This window comes from Salvia miltiorrhiza, chromosome 4, assembly GCF_028751815.1.
Source record: "Salvia miltiorrhiza cultivar Shanhuang (shh) chromosome 4, IMPLAD_Smil_shh, whole genome shotgun sequence".
NCBI classification, from domain to species: Eukaryota; Viridiplantae; Streptophyta; class Magnoliopsida; order Lamiales; family Lamiaceae; genus Salvia; species Salvia miltiorrhiza.
The window spans coordinates 3,636,091-3,654,239 of record NC_080390.1 but is presented as its reverse complement, the minus strand read 5'-3'; the positions used below and the strand labels follow the sequence as shown (position 1 = coordinate 3,654,239).

At 33.8% G+C, this 18,149-nt stretch overlaps 1 protein-coding gene across 1 annotated transcript; it reads right to left on the bottom strand.

Moving 5' to 3' along the window:
- Window positions 1–10,181: 10,181 nt before the first annotated feature.
- On the bottom strand, window positions 10,182–12,841 carry LOC131021156 (uncharacterized; the record flags this gene model as incomplete). The annotated part of the gene is made up of 1 exon (XM_057950247.1): window positions 10,182–12,841. A coding segment is annotated over one exon (2,505 nt), but the record flags the coding sequence as incomplete, so codon positions are not given.
- Window positions 12,842–18,149: the final 5,308 nt, after the last annotated feature.

The following is an 18,149-nucleotide window of genomic DNA, read 5'->3' as shown; positions in this document are numbered from 1 at the left end:
GGCAAAATTGTAACTTCATAATTATTTTTAATTATTATTTTATATTAAAGGCTACAAAGAGTAAATTGGGGGCTGTGAATAGCAGATGGGATCCTCTGTCCCAGAATATTGTGTGTACCACTCTTCATTTCTTTGTTTTATAAATTGTTTTTTATAAAAATAAAAATTATTATTATATTATAAACTCTAATTAGTATTTATCATTGAAAAAATAAAATTTAAAAAATTATATACCCTAACTTTGAATTAATGAATCCAAATAATCTATTATTAATTCAAATAAATATAAAAAAATAATTATAAACCCTAAATGGATGAGTGAACCCTTGTTAATTATCTTTATATTATATAAAAGCATAATAAATTAAAATTGAATAAAAAATAATTTTAAAATATAAAGAAATGAAGAGTGGTACATGTGGTACACATTATATTTTGGGACAGAGGATCCCATTTGGTGAATAGAATCACCCATTTAAATTTATGTTGAACTGCTTAATTTTGGTTGGGCTTTACTTAAAGTAATTGGGTTTATATATGCAAGATTTATTGGAATAGTTTATTTAATTTATGACGAGATTATGTACTTTAAATTTGTCTGGGCTTGGTTAATTAAAAGCTCAAGATTTACATGTTAATTAAGCTAAGAATGAAGTTTTATTTAATTTATAACGAGATAACATGGAAATTTTAATTACTATGTTTAATTTTATGAGAACTTGTAAAGAAATACTTTCGACTGAGCTAATTGAGAAGATAATAATTTCTCAATCTATGAATCAGCGATTAAAGTTGTCGCTTTAGAAAAAAAATACTCCCTCTGTCCCCAAATGACTTCCTAAGAGGGAGGGACACCAAATTTTAAGACTAAGTTATTGAGTATATTGGAAATGATATTATTAGTATTAAAAGTGGTGAAAAAATGTTATAATTTGTATTGAGAGTGGTGAAAATGTGAAAAGTAAAAATAAATGGAGTATTATTAGTGATGGAGTAGTGTCCCAATATATGATCATGTTATTATATTAAGCCTAATTAGTATTGATACTAATTTTTTTTTGTCCGTTCTAAATTTAGTATTCATGGCTATCAATACTAAATTTAATTAGTATTAATACTAAATTAATATTCAGGCAGCTATGATATTTCATGAAATGCAAAATTGTTTATCCAATATAATTTTTTTTATTCGTTCTTGCTATTTAATGCTCGTATTTTATATTGATCGAGGTTCCTAGACATAACATGTTAAATAGATTGATCTCCATCGTGCGCTAACAAACTAAGAGGCATTTTAAGGGTGCTTATCCGAATGTGTTCTAACGCACATGAGACATTATGATCTGCCTGGGTAGCGTCCCGCGATCATACAAGAGGAGGAAAGCGATACGACAGTGGCATGAGGTCTGGTATCATAGCAAGTAACTATAAGAGTGTCACATTGGCGCCACTTACAAGAGAAAGTGTTTTTACATGCTTTGAAAGTTAAATTTTGCTTTAAAACCTTCTAAGTTATATCAAGATATTGGATAAACCGTTTTAACCTTTCTATAAATATTTTAAAAGTTGCATGCCCGCTGAGTACATTAGTACTCAGCTCCAAATATTTCAAATATTTTCAGGTTAAGCAGTCGATGCTGACGGAGCAAAGCTGAGGCTAGGGTTCCACTTCAAACTTTGTCTCCCGCTGAAAAACTAGTCCTCGTCATATTTATACTTTCCTACACATTAAGACCTAGGGATCTTCTTATTGACAAGGGTTGAGCTTAAACTCGAAAACCCTCTCAAACCTTGCATATATATATTTGTCCCATTTGTTATCAAAGACTTGAAACTAAACTTATGATCCTTGCAATTAATTAATTTGCGGAATAGTATTTCCTATATGCAAAATTTTCCTCGTCCAAAATAAATTCAGTTTTCAATATTTTTTATTATTTTTGGAAATCGGGGCGTTATATACGGGTGATAAGGAATATATTAATCTATACTATGCATAGATTACTCTAACAAGAGTATGTGGCGAGTTTTGTAAACTTTCATTATGACTAGATTAAAATTTGGTAATTGGTTTAATATGTCAATTATATAGTTTTCGTTGAGTCATTACATTCCCTAGACTCATTATTTTCTTCCTAAATTTTTGTTCGAAACTTTTGTTTGCTTTTAATTTTCGTTTGTCTTATTCTTGATAATCTCATTGTTCGTCTTTTAGCCTGAATATTAATTTAGTGTCTACGTCTTTTTATACATTTCTACATGTGTTTTCCAATGGTCAATCTTTGTGAATACAAGCTTGTTATAATACAATTGCACTGTTTATTTATTGTATTATATTGCTAGTATTTTAGTAATCAGCTTGTAATGCAAGAGTAGTCGTAATCCAGTTAATATGAAGAAATTTTCATCCTCTCCAAATTTTGAACTCTGGTTTGAATGACTATTTATCCATTACAAACAGCTTATTCGCCATTTATATTGACTTATTCGCTATTCTCATTTCATATGATTAATTTGAATAAATCTCAACCATAATAATTAAATATTTGACGTTCTAAATTGATTCTATTTTTTCACCAGATTATATATTTAAGATATTTATTTATAGATTTAATACAATCATTTAATAAACGTAAATTGTAAATTGTAAATTGTTTCTCATTATGCATTGATAGAGAAGTACAAGTACACGTAAAAATAAAAACAAAGAAGGAAGATTTTAATAGAGAATGATATCCGGTACAAACTTATTTATTCCCCAAATTAAGCTACAGATTCTGATGTGTTATGGTGTTGAAAATAGTTAAAACATATAACTAGAGACATTACAACTGAGAAAGGGCTTATTCATAATAAGCTAGATTATTCGAGCACAATTTAATTAGATCAATACAACGTCAACACTAATTAAACTGCGCGCCGGCGCCGGCGTGGAGGCGCCGATCAAGTTAGTGGCACAGTTGGCAGTAGCGGCGGCGTCAGCGTCGTCACCGGCTCCGTTGGCGTAACCGTAACTGGACAAAATATGGGAAGAATAGGAATATCAAGTCTGGTCAAGAGTAAGCTCAAGCAATCAGGAAGGGGTAAGCACAGATCAGAAGCATTAGTTGTTGCAAGAAAAGTGAACAAGAAAACAACTATGATCTTCATTCTGGGATTCATGGCTATGATTTAATTAACTACTCGATGAGAAGAAATGAGAATGATTTTTCATATTTATAGGCATCAATTAGAGGTGGAAATTAAAGTCTTCCATTAACTATTGGCTTTCAGGCTTTGTCATCGTTTATTGAATATAGTTAGGCCGATAATTAAATAGATCTAGTTACTTCACTGCACTATATATTTCAAGCTCGGCATTTACTGTATATTGTTAGACTTAGTTGTAAATTATCACACCACGTGTATAATCTAATTAACATTGAGAACGCTAAATGAATCCAAGGTAGTTTATAGTATTACATTATGTAAATTATCACACCACGTGTATAATCTAGACATTTAATTATAAAGTTGACTAAAATGGTACGAACTAGTTGACTATATGGGACAAACTACCAATTAATTATTGTACAAATTGTTCTCGAAGAGACATCAAGCGGTGCAAACTCTTATATGTGAACAATGAGATTTAGGGTTCAAACTGCACCGCTCCCCCTTCCCCAAATAAAACAAAATTATTGTACAAATTAAAATTAAGAGGAAAAAAAACAAACAATTCAATTCTATCATACGGAAATAGTTACAATTATTGACTTTTAATTAAAAATGAATAAATATAAAATTGTTAAATAGCACTTGTTAGAGTTAAATATTTTAACTCTACGAATTTACTGAATTAAAACTTCTATGTTTTATCTTCTTCATTTAATGATTTTTTAAGAGAATTGTTAGAGATTTTCGCATTTATTAAAAATTGGAAGACGAAAGAGAAGATAAGCCAAAACCCAAATCAAAACATAAAAGTAGGGATATTAGTTAGGGTTCTAAGAAAACTTTGGTTTCAAGTTTCCAACTGATCTCACGTTCTTTATACACGTTCTCCAGCCTTCAATTCTTGCTCTCCAAGCATAGTATTCATCTATAAATAGGGTGGAATTCGATATCAATTCATACAAAAAGACATACAAGTTTGGAAGAGTAAGACTGTTAAGTTGTATTGATCCAATTACATACACTTCGACATCTAATTTAGCATATCTTGAGTGATAGATTCATGTGTCTAGGACTAGCTGATAGGTTTTGTATGTTTATGATACACATATTATCTTCAGTATAAGTCTAGTTGTTGTTGCTAGCATATACGATAGAATTAGAAAGGATTTCTTTTGTTATCGGAATTACTTAATACTTCGTCCGTCCACGAAAGAACTTCCTAGGAGTGACACGGGTTTTAAGAAAAAAGATTGTTGAGTGTATTGAGAATGGAGAAAAGATTGTTGAGTATATTGGGAATGGTGAAAAAAAATATTTTAATTAGAATTGAGAGTGGTGAAAAACTAAAAAAGTATGGGTAAATGAGATACTCCCTCCGTCCACGAAATGAGTACCCATTTGTGGACGGCACGAGTTTTAAGAAATGTATGGAGTGTAGTGTAAATAGTTTAAGGGTCCCACTTTTTGAGTGTATTAATTAAAGAGATGTGTGGAGTACACTTGCCGAAAAGGGAAATGGGTACTCATTTCGTGGACGGACGAAAAAGGAAATATGGGTACTCATTTCGTGGACGGAGGGAGTATTTATAAGTGGTGGGTATAGTTCAAAAATAGGTATGATGTTTTTTTGTGCACGTCCAAAAAAAAGAAAAGTAGGAAGTTGTTTCGTGGACGGAGGGAGTAAGAGAGATTCTATTAAGTAGATCGTGTAATTCATTGTAAAAGGGATTTTTATAGTGAATTTACAACTGCAATTAATTATAAGGGTTAAATGCATATAAATTCACGAACTTTAGCGAAAATCCATTTTTAACACGAACTTTCAAAATTCCAACTTTAGCGAAAATCCATTAAAGGTTAAATGCATATAAATTCACGAACTTTAGCACATTGTTCAATTTTATCAACGATTACATCTCCGACGATTTAAAAATACATGTGGCACTGACATAACTTTTATGAATTAAAATGACATATTAACCTAAAACACATTACTTCACAAACCTAAACACATTAGGGATTTAGAATTTCTCCTTCCACAACTTTTTCCCCTTTTTCGTGATTCTTGAAGTTTCTAGCTTTAGTGGCTTCTTGCACTTGCACACAATATAAGCATGGCTATCACCCGACGAGAATGACGAACACTTTAACATTCTGTTGTTGTTGCTGCTAATAGGAGATGAGAGATGATTGCAATAATGGGGAGTAAATTAGGGTTCAACTTAATTTATGTTCGTGTAGTTTTTTTAGAAAACGACGACGTTTTGTGGTCCCTAAAACGCTTGTATTACTCATTGGCTGACATTTACTAAAGCGTGTTCCGAGAAGCCATGTTAGTGCCACATGTATTTTTAAGTTACCGAAGATGTAATCATTGATAAAATTAAACAAGGTACCAAACTTGATGTATTAAATTGAAATTTTGAAAGTCCGTGTTAAAAATGAATTTTCGCTAAAGTTCATGAATTTACAGGCATTTTAACCCATTAATTAACAGTATTAGTATAATATACTTTAATTGTGCGTACTTTACTTTTCTGCTACTTTATTGCTTTTCATTAGCGTTTATCGGTTCTATTGTTCAATCTATCCAACATACTATGTTTATGTCACACCCCAATTCTTGAAGGAATAAATACAATAGAGGTGCAACCATTTTATAGAAATAACATAAGAAAAAATCCTTATTGAACCCGAATAATAAGATGCAAATCGGGCTAGTCCCCTTTGGATCATAAGTTTTGTTTCATGCTTCTGACAACCGACATTCATTAGCATAAATCTAGGAGTTAAGAGTCTAAACTCGACTAGGGATATCATTTGAAATTTAACATGAAGGTCTTAAGTTGAGAAAACAAAAGACAGTTAAAAACTAGTTCTGCAGCGGAAGTCTTAATAGAATATAGCCTCAGCTCCATCCCGTCAGCACCGGCCAGCCAACCTGAAAACATTTGAAAGTATTTTTGGGCTAAGTACTAATGTACTCAATGGGCATGCATTTTTCGAAACATTTCATATTTTCGTAAAGATAGTTTATCCAATCATAATTGACATAACTTAGAAAGTTTTAAATTGAAAGAACTTTTAAGCATGTTAACATAATTTCTTTCATTTGTGCGCACATGTCACACTCCCTTTCTGTTACTCGTTGTGATCTCGAACCTTTTAACCACCGACGGATCTCTGTCTCCTGCTTACTTGAACTGAAGGCGTAACCCAAACAAGTTTACTTTGACCTCGGGACGCTACCCAGGCAGGCCTCATATTTCTCATGCTCCGGAACACATCCAGCCGAGCACCCTTATAACGCCTCTGGTTAGTGCCCGATGGAGATCAACCCACCGAGTCAGATAAGAAATGTACACAATTCTCAAACATGTAAGGTCATAAGAGAACCTCAATTGATTAACTTTGCGAGCCTTAAACAGAGCAGAGTGCACATAAACATTTTATTGGATAAACAGTTTGCAATTCATTGAAACATTTAAAGCTTAATAACTCAATCATACTTTATACATTTGGAAGGTAAGCCCACCTGATTAGGCAAAGCCTGTCGTTTAAATTTAACTCTGAATCGGAATAGCAGCGCTAATCCTCGTGGTCCACAAAGCCTACAAGAAATCTATAATCTTAATAGGTCTCTGGAATCTTATCTTACATCATCGTGGAAGTACTTAACATTCTATGATTCACTTAGCTGGGTTTTCAAAATTTAATGAATAAATAATTGAAAACTAAAATTCTTGAGTCGAGGACACCAACAATATCCTGACTCGATTTTCTTTAAATCATAATTACTTTTATTGCATAATGCAAATGTAATTTCATGTCATGCTTAAACATATAATAAGTAATTATACTTAAAATATGCACATAATAATAATATAATATTATTATGTAAATTATCTATTAAAAATAATTAATCAAACTTTATTATAAGTCTAATTAATAAATATTGGGCAGCCCATTTAAAGTAATTAAATCAAGGACCCCTTTTTTTTATAAAAATTTCGTAGCCCAAAATCCTTTTAAATTGGCCCACTGATTACAATAGAGGCAGTCCGGGTTAACTAAAATAAAATCGGACCCAACAAAAATAATGTAAGGCCCATCAGCTTAACAAGTAAATAAAAATAATCTCAGCCCAATCCTCAGGCCCAAAACTTAAGAGATAAACTGAGCCTAAACCCTCATGCCCTTTTCTCTCGGTCACACGCACAAACCCAGAAATCTGCTCCTCATTCCTTACGAAATCCGCTCGTCTCCCTCTCTCGAAGTTCAGCCACCGCAGCTTTCTTTCCGGCGACGAACGCCGCCGGTCAGCCGCCCCCTATCTCTCGCTAATCGCTCCCTGTCTCGAACACATCCGCTCCCAACACGCTGAATACAGGACACACCCACACCCGAGACTCACACACACGGCGCACCACCTCAGGCCGTGGCCTCCTTCCTTGGCGATGGCGAAAGCGCCGCCGCGGCGCCGCCTCCCTCTATTCCTCAGATCCGACTCTCTCATTCTCCGGCGAGCTCTCTCCTTCCTCCATTTCAGTCACCGCCGCCGTCCGTATCTCGCTACAACGGCCTGCTGAGCCCGCCACCACTGGTCTCCCTCCATTTTCGGCGACTACAGCAAGCGGACGCCACCGTCGTTGACAGCAGCGAACCACCGCCGCCAGCCACCGATTTCACCCTCAAGGCTACCCCCTGTTCTCCCTCTCCTCTCTCTCCCATCTCTCTCCGGCTTCGACGGACAGCAGCTGCCAGGCCGCCGCCACCGAGCTCAGACTCAGAACACACACAACAAAATCGAAACTTCCCCCATTTCTTCCCTTTTTTTTCATAACAGTGAAAGCTGAGTTCTTGGAATCAATGGAGCTTTTATTTAAAAGCATAAACACAAGTTCAGGAGTCCTCTTTTATCAATCATGCTTCATATATGTATATATGTACACAGACTATGAATACATGTATGTTTTCGTCTAAAAGTTGTGGTAGATGAATTTCAGTGAATGTATGTATGCGTGTGATTCTTGGTAGTCTTGAGTTGTGGTAGATGAATTTCTCGCGTGAATCATGTTAAATTCTAAGTTCAAAATTATTTCAAATTTAATAAGAAAAGAACATGGTATTACAGTTTAGCGAGAGCAACAAACAACTTTCAATTGGCATCAAGAGCCTACACTTAATACACTAAGTGTTTGGTCCTAATTGTGCCCACAATGAATATAACAAAGCCTGCTTTTAATAGGCCTCCAACTTTCAATTTGGTTCGAACTATTCCTATTGGAAAGTTCGGACTTGTTCCTATATTAAAAATATCAATGTCTTGGCTTGAAAACTTGTATTGGACGAATGATTACCTTCGAGACGTACTAATCCGAATGGTGATTGTTTGTTCAAGAGAACTAAAGAATACACTAGAGATGAGTTCACTGTTTCTAATCTTAATGAGAAGGCTCTCAATGTCATTCTCTCTTCGGTTGATATGAATTTATCTATATTGGTCAAAAATTTCTCTTTGGCCAAAAGATACAAGGAGGTCCTACGCCGATACTTTTAAAAGCTTTAAAGACTTGGATTGTGTCCGGTGTCGTGCGTGTAAGGGTTTCGGACACTATGCAAATGAGTGTGCAAATACCTTAATGACACGTTTGGTATTTAGTAGTGGTTTATGTAAGATAGATTACAATTGGTTACCTACTCTAGATTAAAGGAGATTATTAATACAAAATTGTGTATGACACTCTTGATAGATACATTATTTTTATGTTTGATACACAATCTTAGAAATCTGTAAAAGGGTTAACGACAAAACTGACACTTTATTAATTTTAAGTTGGTGCTTAAATCTCCATTTCCACAAAATCCTTAATTTTACACTTCTATTTTAAAATTCTAAATTTTCAATAAAAATAAAATTCAAACATTACAATAAAAAAATATTGCAAAATTTAAATAATAAAAAAATTACATAAAGAAAATATAGGATTTTAAATATTAAAAAATTCAATATTACATTAACTAAAATATAGGATTTTAAAATTAAAAATATTAGAACAATTAAAAATTAGGTGAAAATTATAAAAATTTTAAAAAAATACTAAGATTTTAAAAGAAAAAAGAACAAAAATTTAAAATCAAAATTAAAATTTAAAACCTAACGACCCCACCCCACCCAGCCGCTTTTTTCCCTTCTTTCTTCCCCACCTAGCTGCTACCCCCCCCCCCCCCCCCCTATTCAGAGACGGACGCACATACACTTGTATGGGGGCACGTGCCCCCACAACTTTTATTATTAATTATATACATATATTTATATAAGTTTTATTATATCCTAATCCTTATTATTAAAATAAATTTTATTAAAAGAAGAAAAAACCTAAAGAACCCATGAATGCACAGAGAAGCAGACTAGGGGCCGAGCCTCGTTAAAACCTTGCTAAGAAAACCCGGGAGGGAGAAACCTAGCAATACATGCCTTCACTTCTTTATTATTTTTATTGATTAAATATATATATTTATATGATTATATCTCAATCACCCAAATTTTATTATATCCCATTATTCTCAATCCCAAATCCGAAATGAACATAATTTTTTTTCATTGTATTTTATATACTTTCTTCATCCTTCATATTTATAGATACTATTTTTTTTGGTACGTCTCCCACATCTTATTTTTGGACACTACTTCACACATAATTTTCATAATTTACCCTTGTAGCTTACACTATTTACCCACCATCGTCTATTTAAAAGTATCTTTAATGTGAGATCATTTTTTCCACTATCAATACTTTAAATATTTTTTTTATTAAAACTCATACAAAAAGCACCTATATATATATTTATGAGGGACAGAGAGTATATAGTTTTGTGCCCCCATAATAAAAAAATTCTGGATCCGTCCCTGCCCCTATTTATCCTCTGCAAGTCTTTCATAATGTTCATATAGTGAGTGTTTTTTAATTTTTGCCTTTAAAAATTTGATTAAAGGGAGCATTAATTAACCCTAACATCAGGGGCGGGGCTAACCCACGGAAGGCCCGGTGCAGAATTTAAAATTGGGCCCTTTTCTATAGCTAAAAATATATCAAAAATATAAAACAAAAATATATATTTGAACGATAGTTTTTTTTTTAAATCAAATTACACAATAAGCATGTAAAAACTAAGACATTCACTTGAAAAGTGCTGCCCTCCTTGTAAATTTTGAAACAAAATCACTAATAACACTTTCATCATCAATTTCTTCCAAAAGATCACATTCGATCGCCATCAAAGCAAGGCCATTTAGTCTTTCCTGCGACATAGTTGTCCGTAAGTGTGATTTAAGCAACTTCAACTTTGAAAAGCTTCTTTCTGCTGAAGCAACAGTAACAGGAACCGTAAGTAAGATTCTATAAGCAATCATTACATTTGGAAAACAATTAAATCGTTTCAAAAATATTGATAAATCCCTTGCTCCCATTTTTTCTTTAGGCAACATCTCTCTAAACAATTTTAACTCAATATATAGATCATGTCCATGAATATCTGATACCTCACCTTTTCTAAGTGCATCTTCAAAGTGACTACAACAAGATTGAAGTTTAATATCATCAAGTGATCGGAGCTTCTCAGAATCGAACAAAAAACCAAAAATATTCTCATATAACTCATATTGTTCAAACCTCTTATCTAATGATGCAATTGCTTGATCTACAATGTATAAAAAGTATTGAATTCTAAATTCTTCCTCTAAAGATAGTGATGTTTCCTCACCAACCATCTCATCAAATTGTCTTTTTCTACGTATTATACGCCTTTGAGGAAATATAGGGTCAGTTCCTGATTCATTTGCTAATTGTTTCGCAGTTTCCATAGCACTTGAAAATCCGGTTTCTCTATAACTTTTAAAAAAAGAAGCCAAACCCTTTATCTCGCTCATGGCAGTATCAATCAACATGTCTTTTGACTGTAAATGTTTGCTAACCAAGTTCACAGCATATAAAATTTCATACCAAATAGTTATAGCAAGCAAAAATTCAAAATTACCAAGTTCATTAACAGCTAGGGATTTCGCTTCACTTTGTATTTTAGTATCGTTATCAATAGCAGCTACTTCAAGTACGGCTTCTCGTATTTCAACAATTTGGAATCTAATAGCCTTAACACTTTCAACACGGCTTTCCCATCGTGTGGCCGACAATGATTTAAGAGTAAGACCTTTCACATGTTCTTTTAAAATATGCCACCTCTTTGTAGAATTAGCAAATAAAGTATAAATACGTTGGACTATTCCAAAAAAATCTCTTGCTTTCGTACAAGTGTTTCCAATGTCACACAAAACTAAATTAAGACTATGACAACCACATGGAGTATAAAAAGCCCTAGGATTCAAATCTAATAGTCTTTTCTGCACACCTTGATTTTTACCTTTCATGTTAGCTCCATTATCATATCCTTGACCTCTAACATTATCAATATCAAGATCATGAGATTTCAAAACATTTTCTAACACTTGAAAAAGCTCTTGACCAGTCGTATCATCAACTTGCAAGAATTCAACAAAATATTCTCTTATTTCAAAAGAGCTATCAACACACCTTAGAATTAAGGTCATCTGCTCATCATGACTAGCATCAGGCGTACAATCCAACATTAAAGAGAAATACTTTGCATCTTTTATGGTTTTTATAATAACAGATCTTATTCTAGAAGAAATTAAGAGTATCAATTCATTTTGAATATCATGGCTCAAATAATGATGATGAATCTTTCCACTTTCAATACGATGAACATGCTCTTTCATCACAGGATCAATCTTGGCCAACATCTCAATTAAACCCAAAAAATTGCCATTCCTAGTTTTATATAGCTTTTCATTTTTTCCGCGAAATGCTAGGTTATGTTTTGCAAGATACTTCACAATAATAATAATTCTAGTTATAACATCTTTCCAGTATTCCTTTTCTTTTTTAAGTAATTCTTGAGCAACTTTATCAATTGTTTCATTTTGTGGCAATCTATATCGAAGGTCACACCAAGTAGTCATATTCAATACATGATCAACACTTGTTTCATGTTCTTTAAGTCTAGTACTAAGGTGAGTCCAATCATTAAAGCCTTCATTTGTTAATTGACCTTTTCCATGACCTTTTTTGAATATTTTACAGCAAAAACAAAAAACTTTATCAAGCTCCTTTGAGTAAACAAGCCACTCTCTATCACAAGTTTCACCATTAGACAAATATCTAGTATAAAAAGTTGAAGAGAATCTTCTAGAATATTTATCTTTAGGGCCATTCACTATAGTTAAGTCTCTTTTTGGACCATTTACTACCAAAACATCAATCAAATTTGAATCAAGACCATCCCATTTTCTTGGATCATATATGTCAACTAAAATAGAATCATTTTGTGTAACATTAGTATTGCCATTCTCACCACCAGAAATATCATCCAGATCATTTGAATTATTTGTAATATCCTTGTTAACATCATCAATAGTATTTTTTAAAATTTCAGCATTCTCACAATCAACAACAATTTCATCTAACTCATTAGAAGTACCAGATTTTTCACCTACTTGAGGTTTTTTTGTCAAAAACTTATGAAAAGCACCCCTTTGAGATTCGATGAATTCAATTTCTTTCTTTTTTTTACAGCGCTTTTCATATCCCGATTTAGACTTCGAGTCATATTAACTATTAAGCACAATCAAAGTAAGTAAAATTAACTATATAATGTAAAAAAATAGAAAGGAATGATAGAACCAGGCTCCAATGATCTCGATGAATTGATGATTTCAGATTTCTTCTCTAATCTCTTGCTCTATAAATGAATTTGAATTTCCACTGAGTCATAGACTAACATCCCAACCTACATAAAAAATAAAAATTATTGAAAATAATTATTAACTAAATTATTAAAATATAATTACAAATTTCACACAAAAGATTTACCTAATTACCTTGCTTGTTGTCTGTTGAATGTTGATTGTTATTTGTTAAACACTGCAGTATAGAGAATTGGAGAATGGAGATAATGAGTTTTAGACTTGAGAGAGATAGTAGAAGAGAAAATAGAATTGGAGAAAATTGAGAACTGAGAAAGAGACGTTTGGTTTGATCATTCTTTATAATTTAGAGAGGTGGAATACCTAAAGTCTTCATTTATTTTTGGTTTTGCTTTCACAGTTTCACACGCCACTTTACTTATGGAAAAGGGCCCCAAAGAATTCTGATACATGCCACTTAGTTAAGGAAAAAGGCCCAAAGGTCAAAGCAAAAAAAAAAAACGTAAAATGCTGCTCTCAAGATTCGAACCTACGTCAACAAGCTGTGAAAGAAGCATACTTCCACTGAACTAGGTTAATGAAGTTATTTATTTCTCAACGATATATGTATATATAAATATATGAACCTATATATAATCGGGGGCCCTCGATTTTTTGGGGCCCTGTGCGATCGCCCACCCTGCACACCCTCATAACCGCCCCTGCCTAACATGGTTCCCCACTTCAAGAATCAAATTCTAGGAGCTCTACTTCATCATGGCCGCCTTCCTCGTCGCCGTCTTCATGGACCTCTTCAGCGGCCTGCGCTGCCACAAACTCCTCGAAGCCGACGGCATCATCCCCTCCTCTCACTTCCACAGCTTCGAGCACTCCGTCCGTGGGCTGAGCAACGCCATGGCCACCATGGCGTTGGCGGTGGATGCTCTTATGTAGTCTAGTTCACCGGTTTTCAAGGCGTTGTCCTTTATTGTGTATGCAGTCACACTGTAACCAAATTTTTTTAGGCAAATCGCAAATGTAAGAAATTGTATTAATTCATTTTTAAGTTAATTTAACAAGAGAGAGAGAGAGAGAGAAAAGTAGAGAGGGAGGAGGCCGAAATATTTTCAAAAATGAAATTTTAATGTAAAGGCTGGAGGGCATTGAAGGAAAATTAATTCTTTTCTTTATGGTTGGCATCGGTAACCGAGGGTGGGGGTGTGATTCGTAAACCAGCGTAAACAGGGAAATTGTTACCGGGTCTTCATTTTACAAGGGCCGTGCATAATGCGTGTGTAGGATACCAAACTCTCTTATAAGCCAGTATACTTATGCTAGTACTGCATAAACTAAGGCATCAAACGCGCCCTAAGGATGTACAGAAAGTACCTATTCATAAGCATAAGCGATGAAGAAGACGAAGTTGATGACAAGGAGGAAAAGGAAGAGACTGTTACCATGTTAGTCTCATACAAAGAAGATGGAACACCAAGCTAAGAGATCTCGAGAGTGAACAAAATCTACCAAGCTATAAAAGATAGGAAGGAGGTCGTTGAGCATCAAACTTCAAAGTTCGATGTATTGATCAGTAGAAAACGCTCGCTTGATGAAGATGTTGTCTTAGATCAAAATGTGGAATCAGAAGTGAGCACATTCACGTCAACACTCGAAGAAGAAAACAACATCGTCAACAATGTTGTAGGGAAATGAATGGAATATTCTTGCCCTTATTTTGATGATACCAAAATCCCTTAGGTCCTTTCTATAGCTTTAGTCTTTTTCGTTGAACTCAAGTGTTAGAATTCAAAGTGCATAGAATAGGATTCTGGCTTGAGTGAGAGACTCGTGTATATAGGACTAGCTGATAAGTTTTGTAAGTTTGTAATACGCATATTAGCTTTAGTATTAAGTCTAGTTGTTGCTAGCATATATGATAGGATTAGAAGGGATTTTTTTTTCCTCTTATATATCGGATCTATTTAATAAGAGGGATTCTATTAAGTATATTGTGTAATATATTGTAAAAGGGATTTTTATAGTGGATTCACAACTACAATTTATTAATATTGCAGTATAAATTTATTTCATTGTATGTACTTTTCTTTTCAGTTGCTTTACTTCTTTTCACATTGGCATTTGTTGGTTCAATTGTTCAAACATTCTATCCAATATTTTATTTTGCGATAGCAACAACTTTCAGTCCACAATTAATCTTTGTCTCAATTGTAGTAAAACTAGAATGGACATCAACTTGTATTTGCCTGCAAAAAATACTAGAAAGAATACAAATAGGTCAATAATTATATTATTATATATGGTAGGTGTTGAAATAACAATAAGCAAATAACAATATAGAAACGTATAATAATCATAATAATAATAAAAGTAATAATAATAATAAATACAAGCATGGATACCGAAAAAAACGAGGCTAGTGTTAGACACTATGTCCGTAAGACAAAATTGTCCCTGAATATGTGCTACGCGGTTCGACGACAAAGTCTCCAAGATACAACGGTTTGGTGAACTCGAGGTATTGCACACTAGCAGGCTCGACGTTCTGGTGAATTACTCGATATTTGGGAGTGAATATCACTCCTATGTCTCGAACTATATGAAAAATATGATAGAATATTCGACTACGATCGAAATGATATGTTGAATGAATGATTCTAACTATGAAAGGGCCTCCTATTTATAGGCAGAAGGTGCCTGTTTGCGAAGGGGTGCGAGGTGGTTGAACCCTAAACAGGTGTGTCTGCTCGCAAAAGAGAGCGAGGTGGTTGAATCTGAATAAGTGAGTGGTTAGATTTGAACGGTTGCGCCTTGTCACCATACGGCACGTGGCGTAACCGCTCTTTGCCTCATATGCTATTTCACAAACGAACCACCAAACATCATGTATTAATTGTTCATTCATTATAACTTGAAAATAAACAATCAAATACATTAAAATTATCCTTTAAAAAAATACATTAAATCTACAATTAGTTTATGACAAATTCCAATGAATTTATCATAATTAAATATGGATTAACCACTATTTAATTTAGGGTTAATTGCCCCTAAATACACAAACTTTCACCAAATTCTGGAATTGCACACCAACTTTAAAATCTTCCCTACAATACATCATCTTTCCTTTTCTTCTGATTTTTCCCACGACCACAAAATCCCCAATCGAAAAAATGACGTGGCGATCGAAAATTAACACGTAATCACGTCAGAACACCTGGAAAATGACGTGTCACCTAACTTCAAAACGACATCATTTTTGGAGTACTACACAATTTATTTGCAGATTAAAAAAATCGTGCCCTAAGTGTTCTGATTTTTCCCTTCCATTCTTCTACGAAGCTCAAGCCTTTATTCTTCAAATTTCTAATGGATTTCTTCCATTCTTCTTCACAGCAGCTATGGGTTTAAAGCAAAAGCAAAAGCAAAAGAATATTAAGGCTACAAATCATTCAACTTGTGATGCTTTTGACGATCTCAGAGTGACAGCACAAGAAAATTAAAATGAAATTCTAGCAAAAGCTATCTCCCATATTCAGCAAAAATGAAATTCAGCAACATAAATTCAGGATTGGCGTCATCTTATACAAAAATAGAAATTGACGCCGTCCTCAAACGGTGGAAAATCAACCTAAAGCTTGGATTAGATGCATACCTATCGCTCATGTTTCTTCGCGCCCTCAAACGGTGGAGATTCACGAATTGAATTAGAACTTGCAGCCCAACAATCAGAACATACGGGAGAGGAGAAGTTCGCGCGCTCAAACGGTCGAGAACTTTGCACCCTCAAATGGTGGAGATTCTCGTATGGGTGGAAATTCTGTAATTTAGGGCTGAAAATGTGAATAGGGAAAACAAAACAAGAAATAAGTTGATTTTACCCAAAACGACGTCGTTTTGGACCTTTGGTTAAAACTACGTCGTTTTTCTCTGACGTCCGACGTGTCTACGTGTATTTCCGATCGCCACGTCATTTTTCTAATTGGGGATTTTGTGGTCGTGGGAAAAATCAGAAAAAAAGAAAAGGTGATGTATTGTAGGGAAGATTTTAAAGTTGGTGTGCAATTCCAGAATTTGGTGAAAGTTTGTGTATTTAGGGGCAATTAACCCTTTAATTTAATACATATTTTTCCAACATAGACCACAGATAACTACATTTCCACTGTGATCTTCACGCCTAATTGGCTGCAATAATTAAATGATTCAGATAACATAACAGAAGTAAAGCGTCAAGTAACATCAACAACGAAATGGACTGAGACCAACATAATCTTAAGAAATGAGAGGAGACCGAGACATTGCAGTGCATGCAAGATTTGCTTGTGCAATGCGATTTCTGTAAAACGAGCAAAAACAAGGTGCAGAAGAACTGGATTCGATAAATTCTGAGAATGAAATTATATTCCCTTCCATTTTTCTGCTTTTGGCTGTAACAAGTTCAACCTGCAGATTGTGATCACTTCTTATTTTTCACAGTCTACTTCGCCCGCCAGCCGCCAAAAGAGGCGGTAATTTCAACTGAATTCGATGAACACTGTAGTGGCAGGAATGTCATGGGGTGCGATGTCAATTAATTTAAAAATGGGGATACAGATGGTGGAGGTTGGAGAGAGAGGAAATGATGTAATTTTAAACAAAAATTAATTGATTTTTATGTTTTTATTTTTGTTATATTATTTAATGAATATATATTTTTATGTTTATCGTACGGGTGAGTTTTATTTTCCAGTTTATATTATTTCTCAATTCCTGGATCGGTACTACTCCATAATTTAAATTGTACTTAAACTTCACATTTTAGTTAAAGTTTTGCACGCGACGGTAAATATACAAATTATGTGGGAGGAGTTTATTATAATTTGTCATATAAGAAGGCGCAGAGATAGTATAATACTCGAGTATAAATGGACCATACAATCAACTTTAACTACGTACCTTGATAACTCAGTCAAATATATAAATATATATTATTCATTTATTACATGATCGAAGTATATATATACATTAATTTCACCAACGTAATTAAGCTAGCTAGCTCACCCCATAGATGTAACATTCCGCACGTAGACTCTGATCATGTCTTCTTGTGGGACTAAAGTTAAACAAAATGGATGAAAGCTAACTAGTTCCTCGTAGGAGAAATAGAGAATTCTTATTTATAGAAAATATAAAAGATTCCTCAAGAAAGATGCATGAGAATCATCAAAGTAAAAATGTC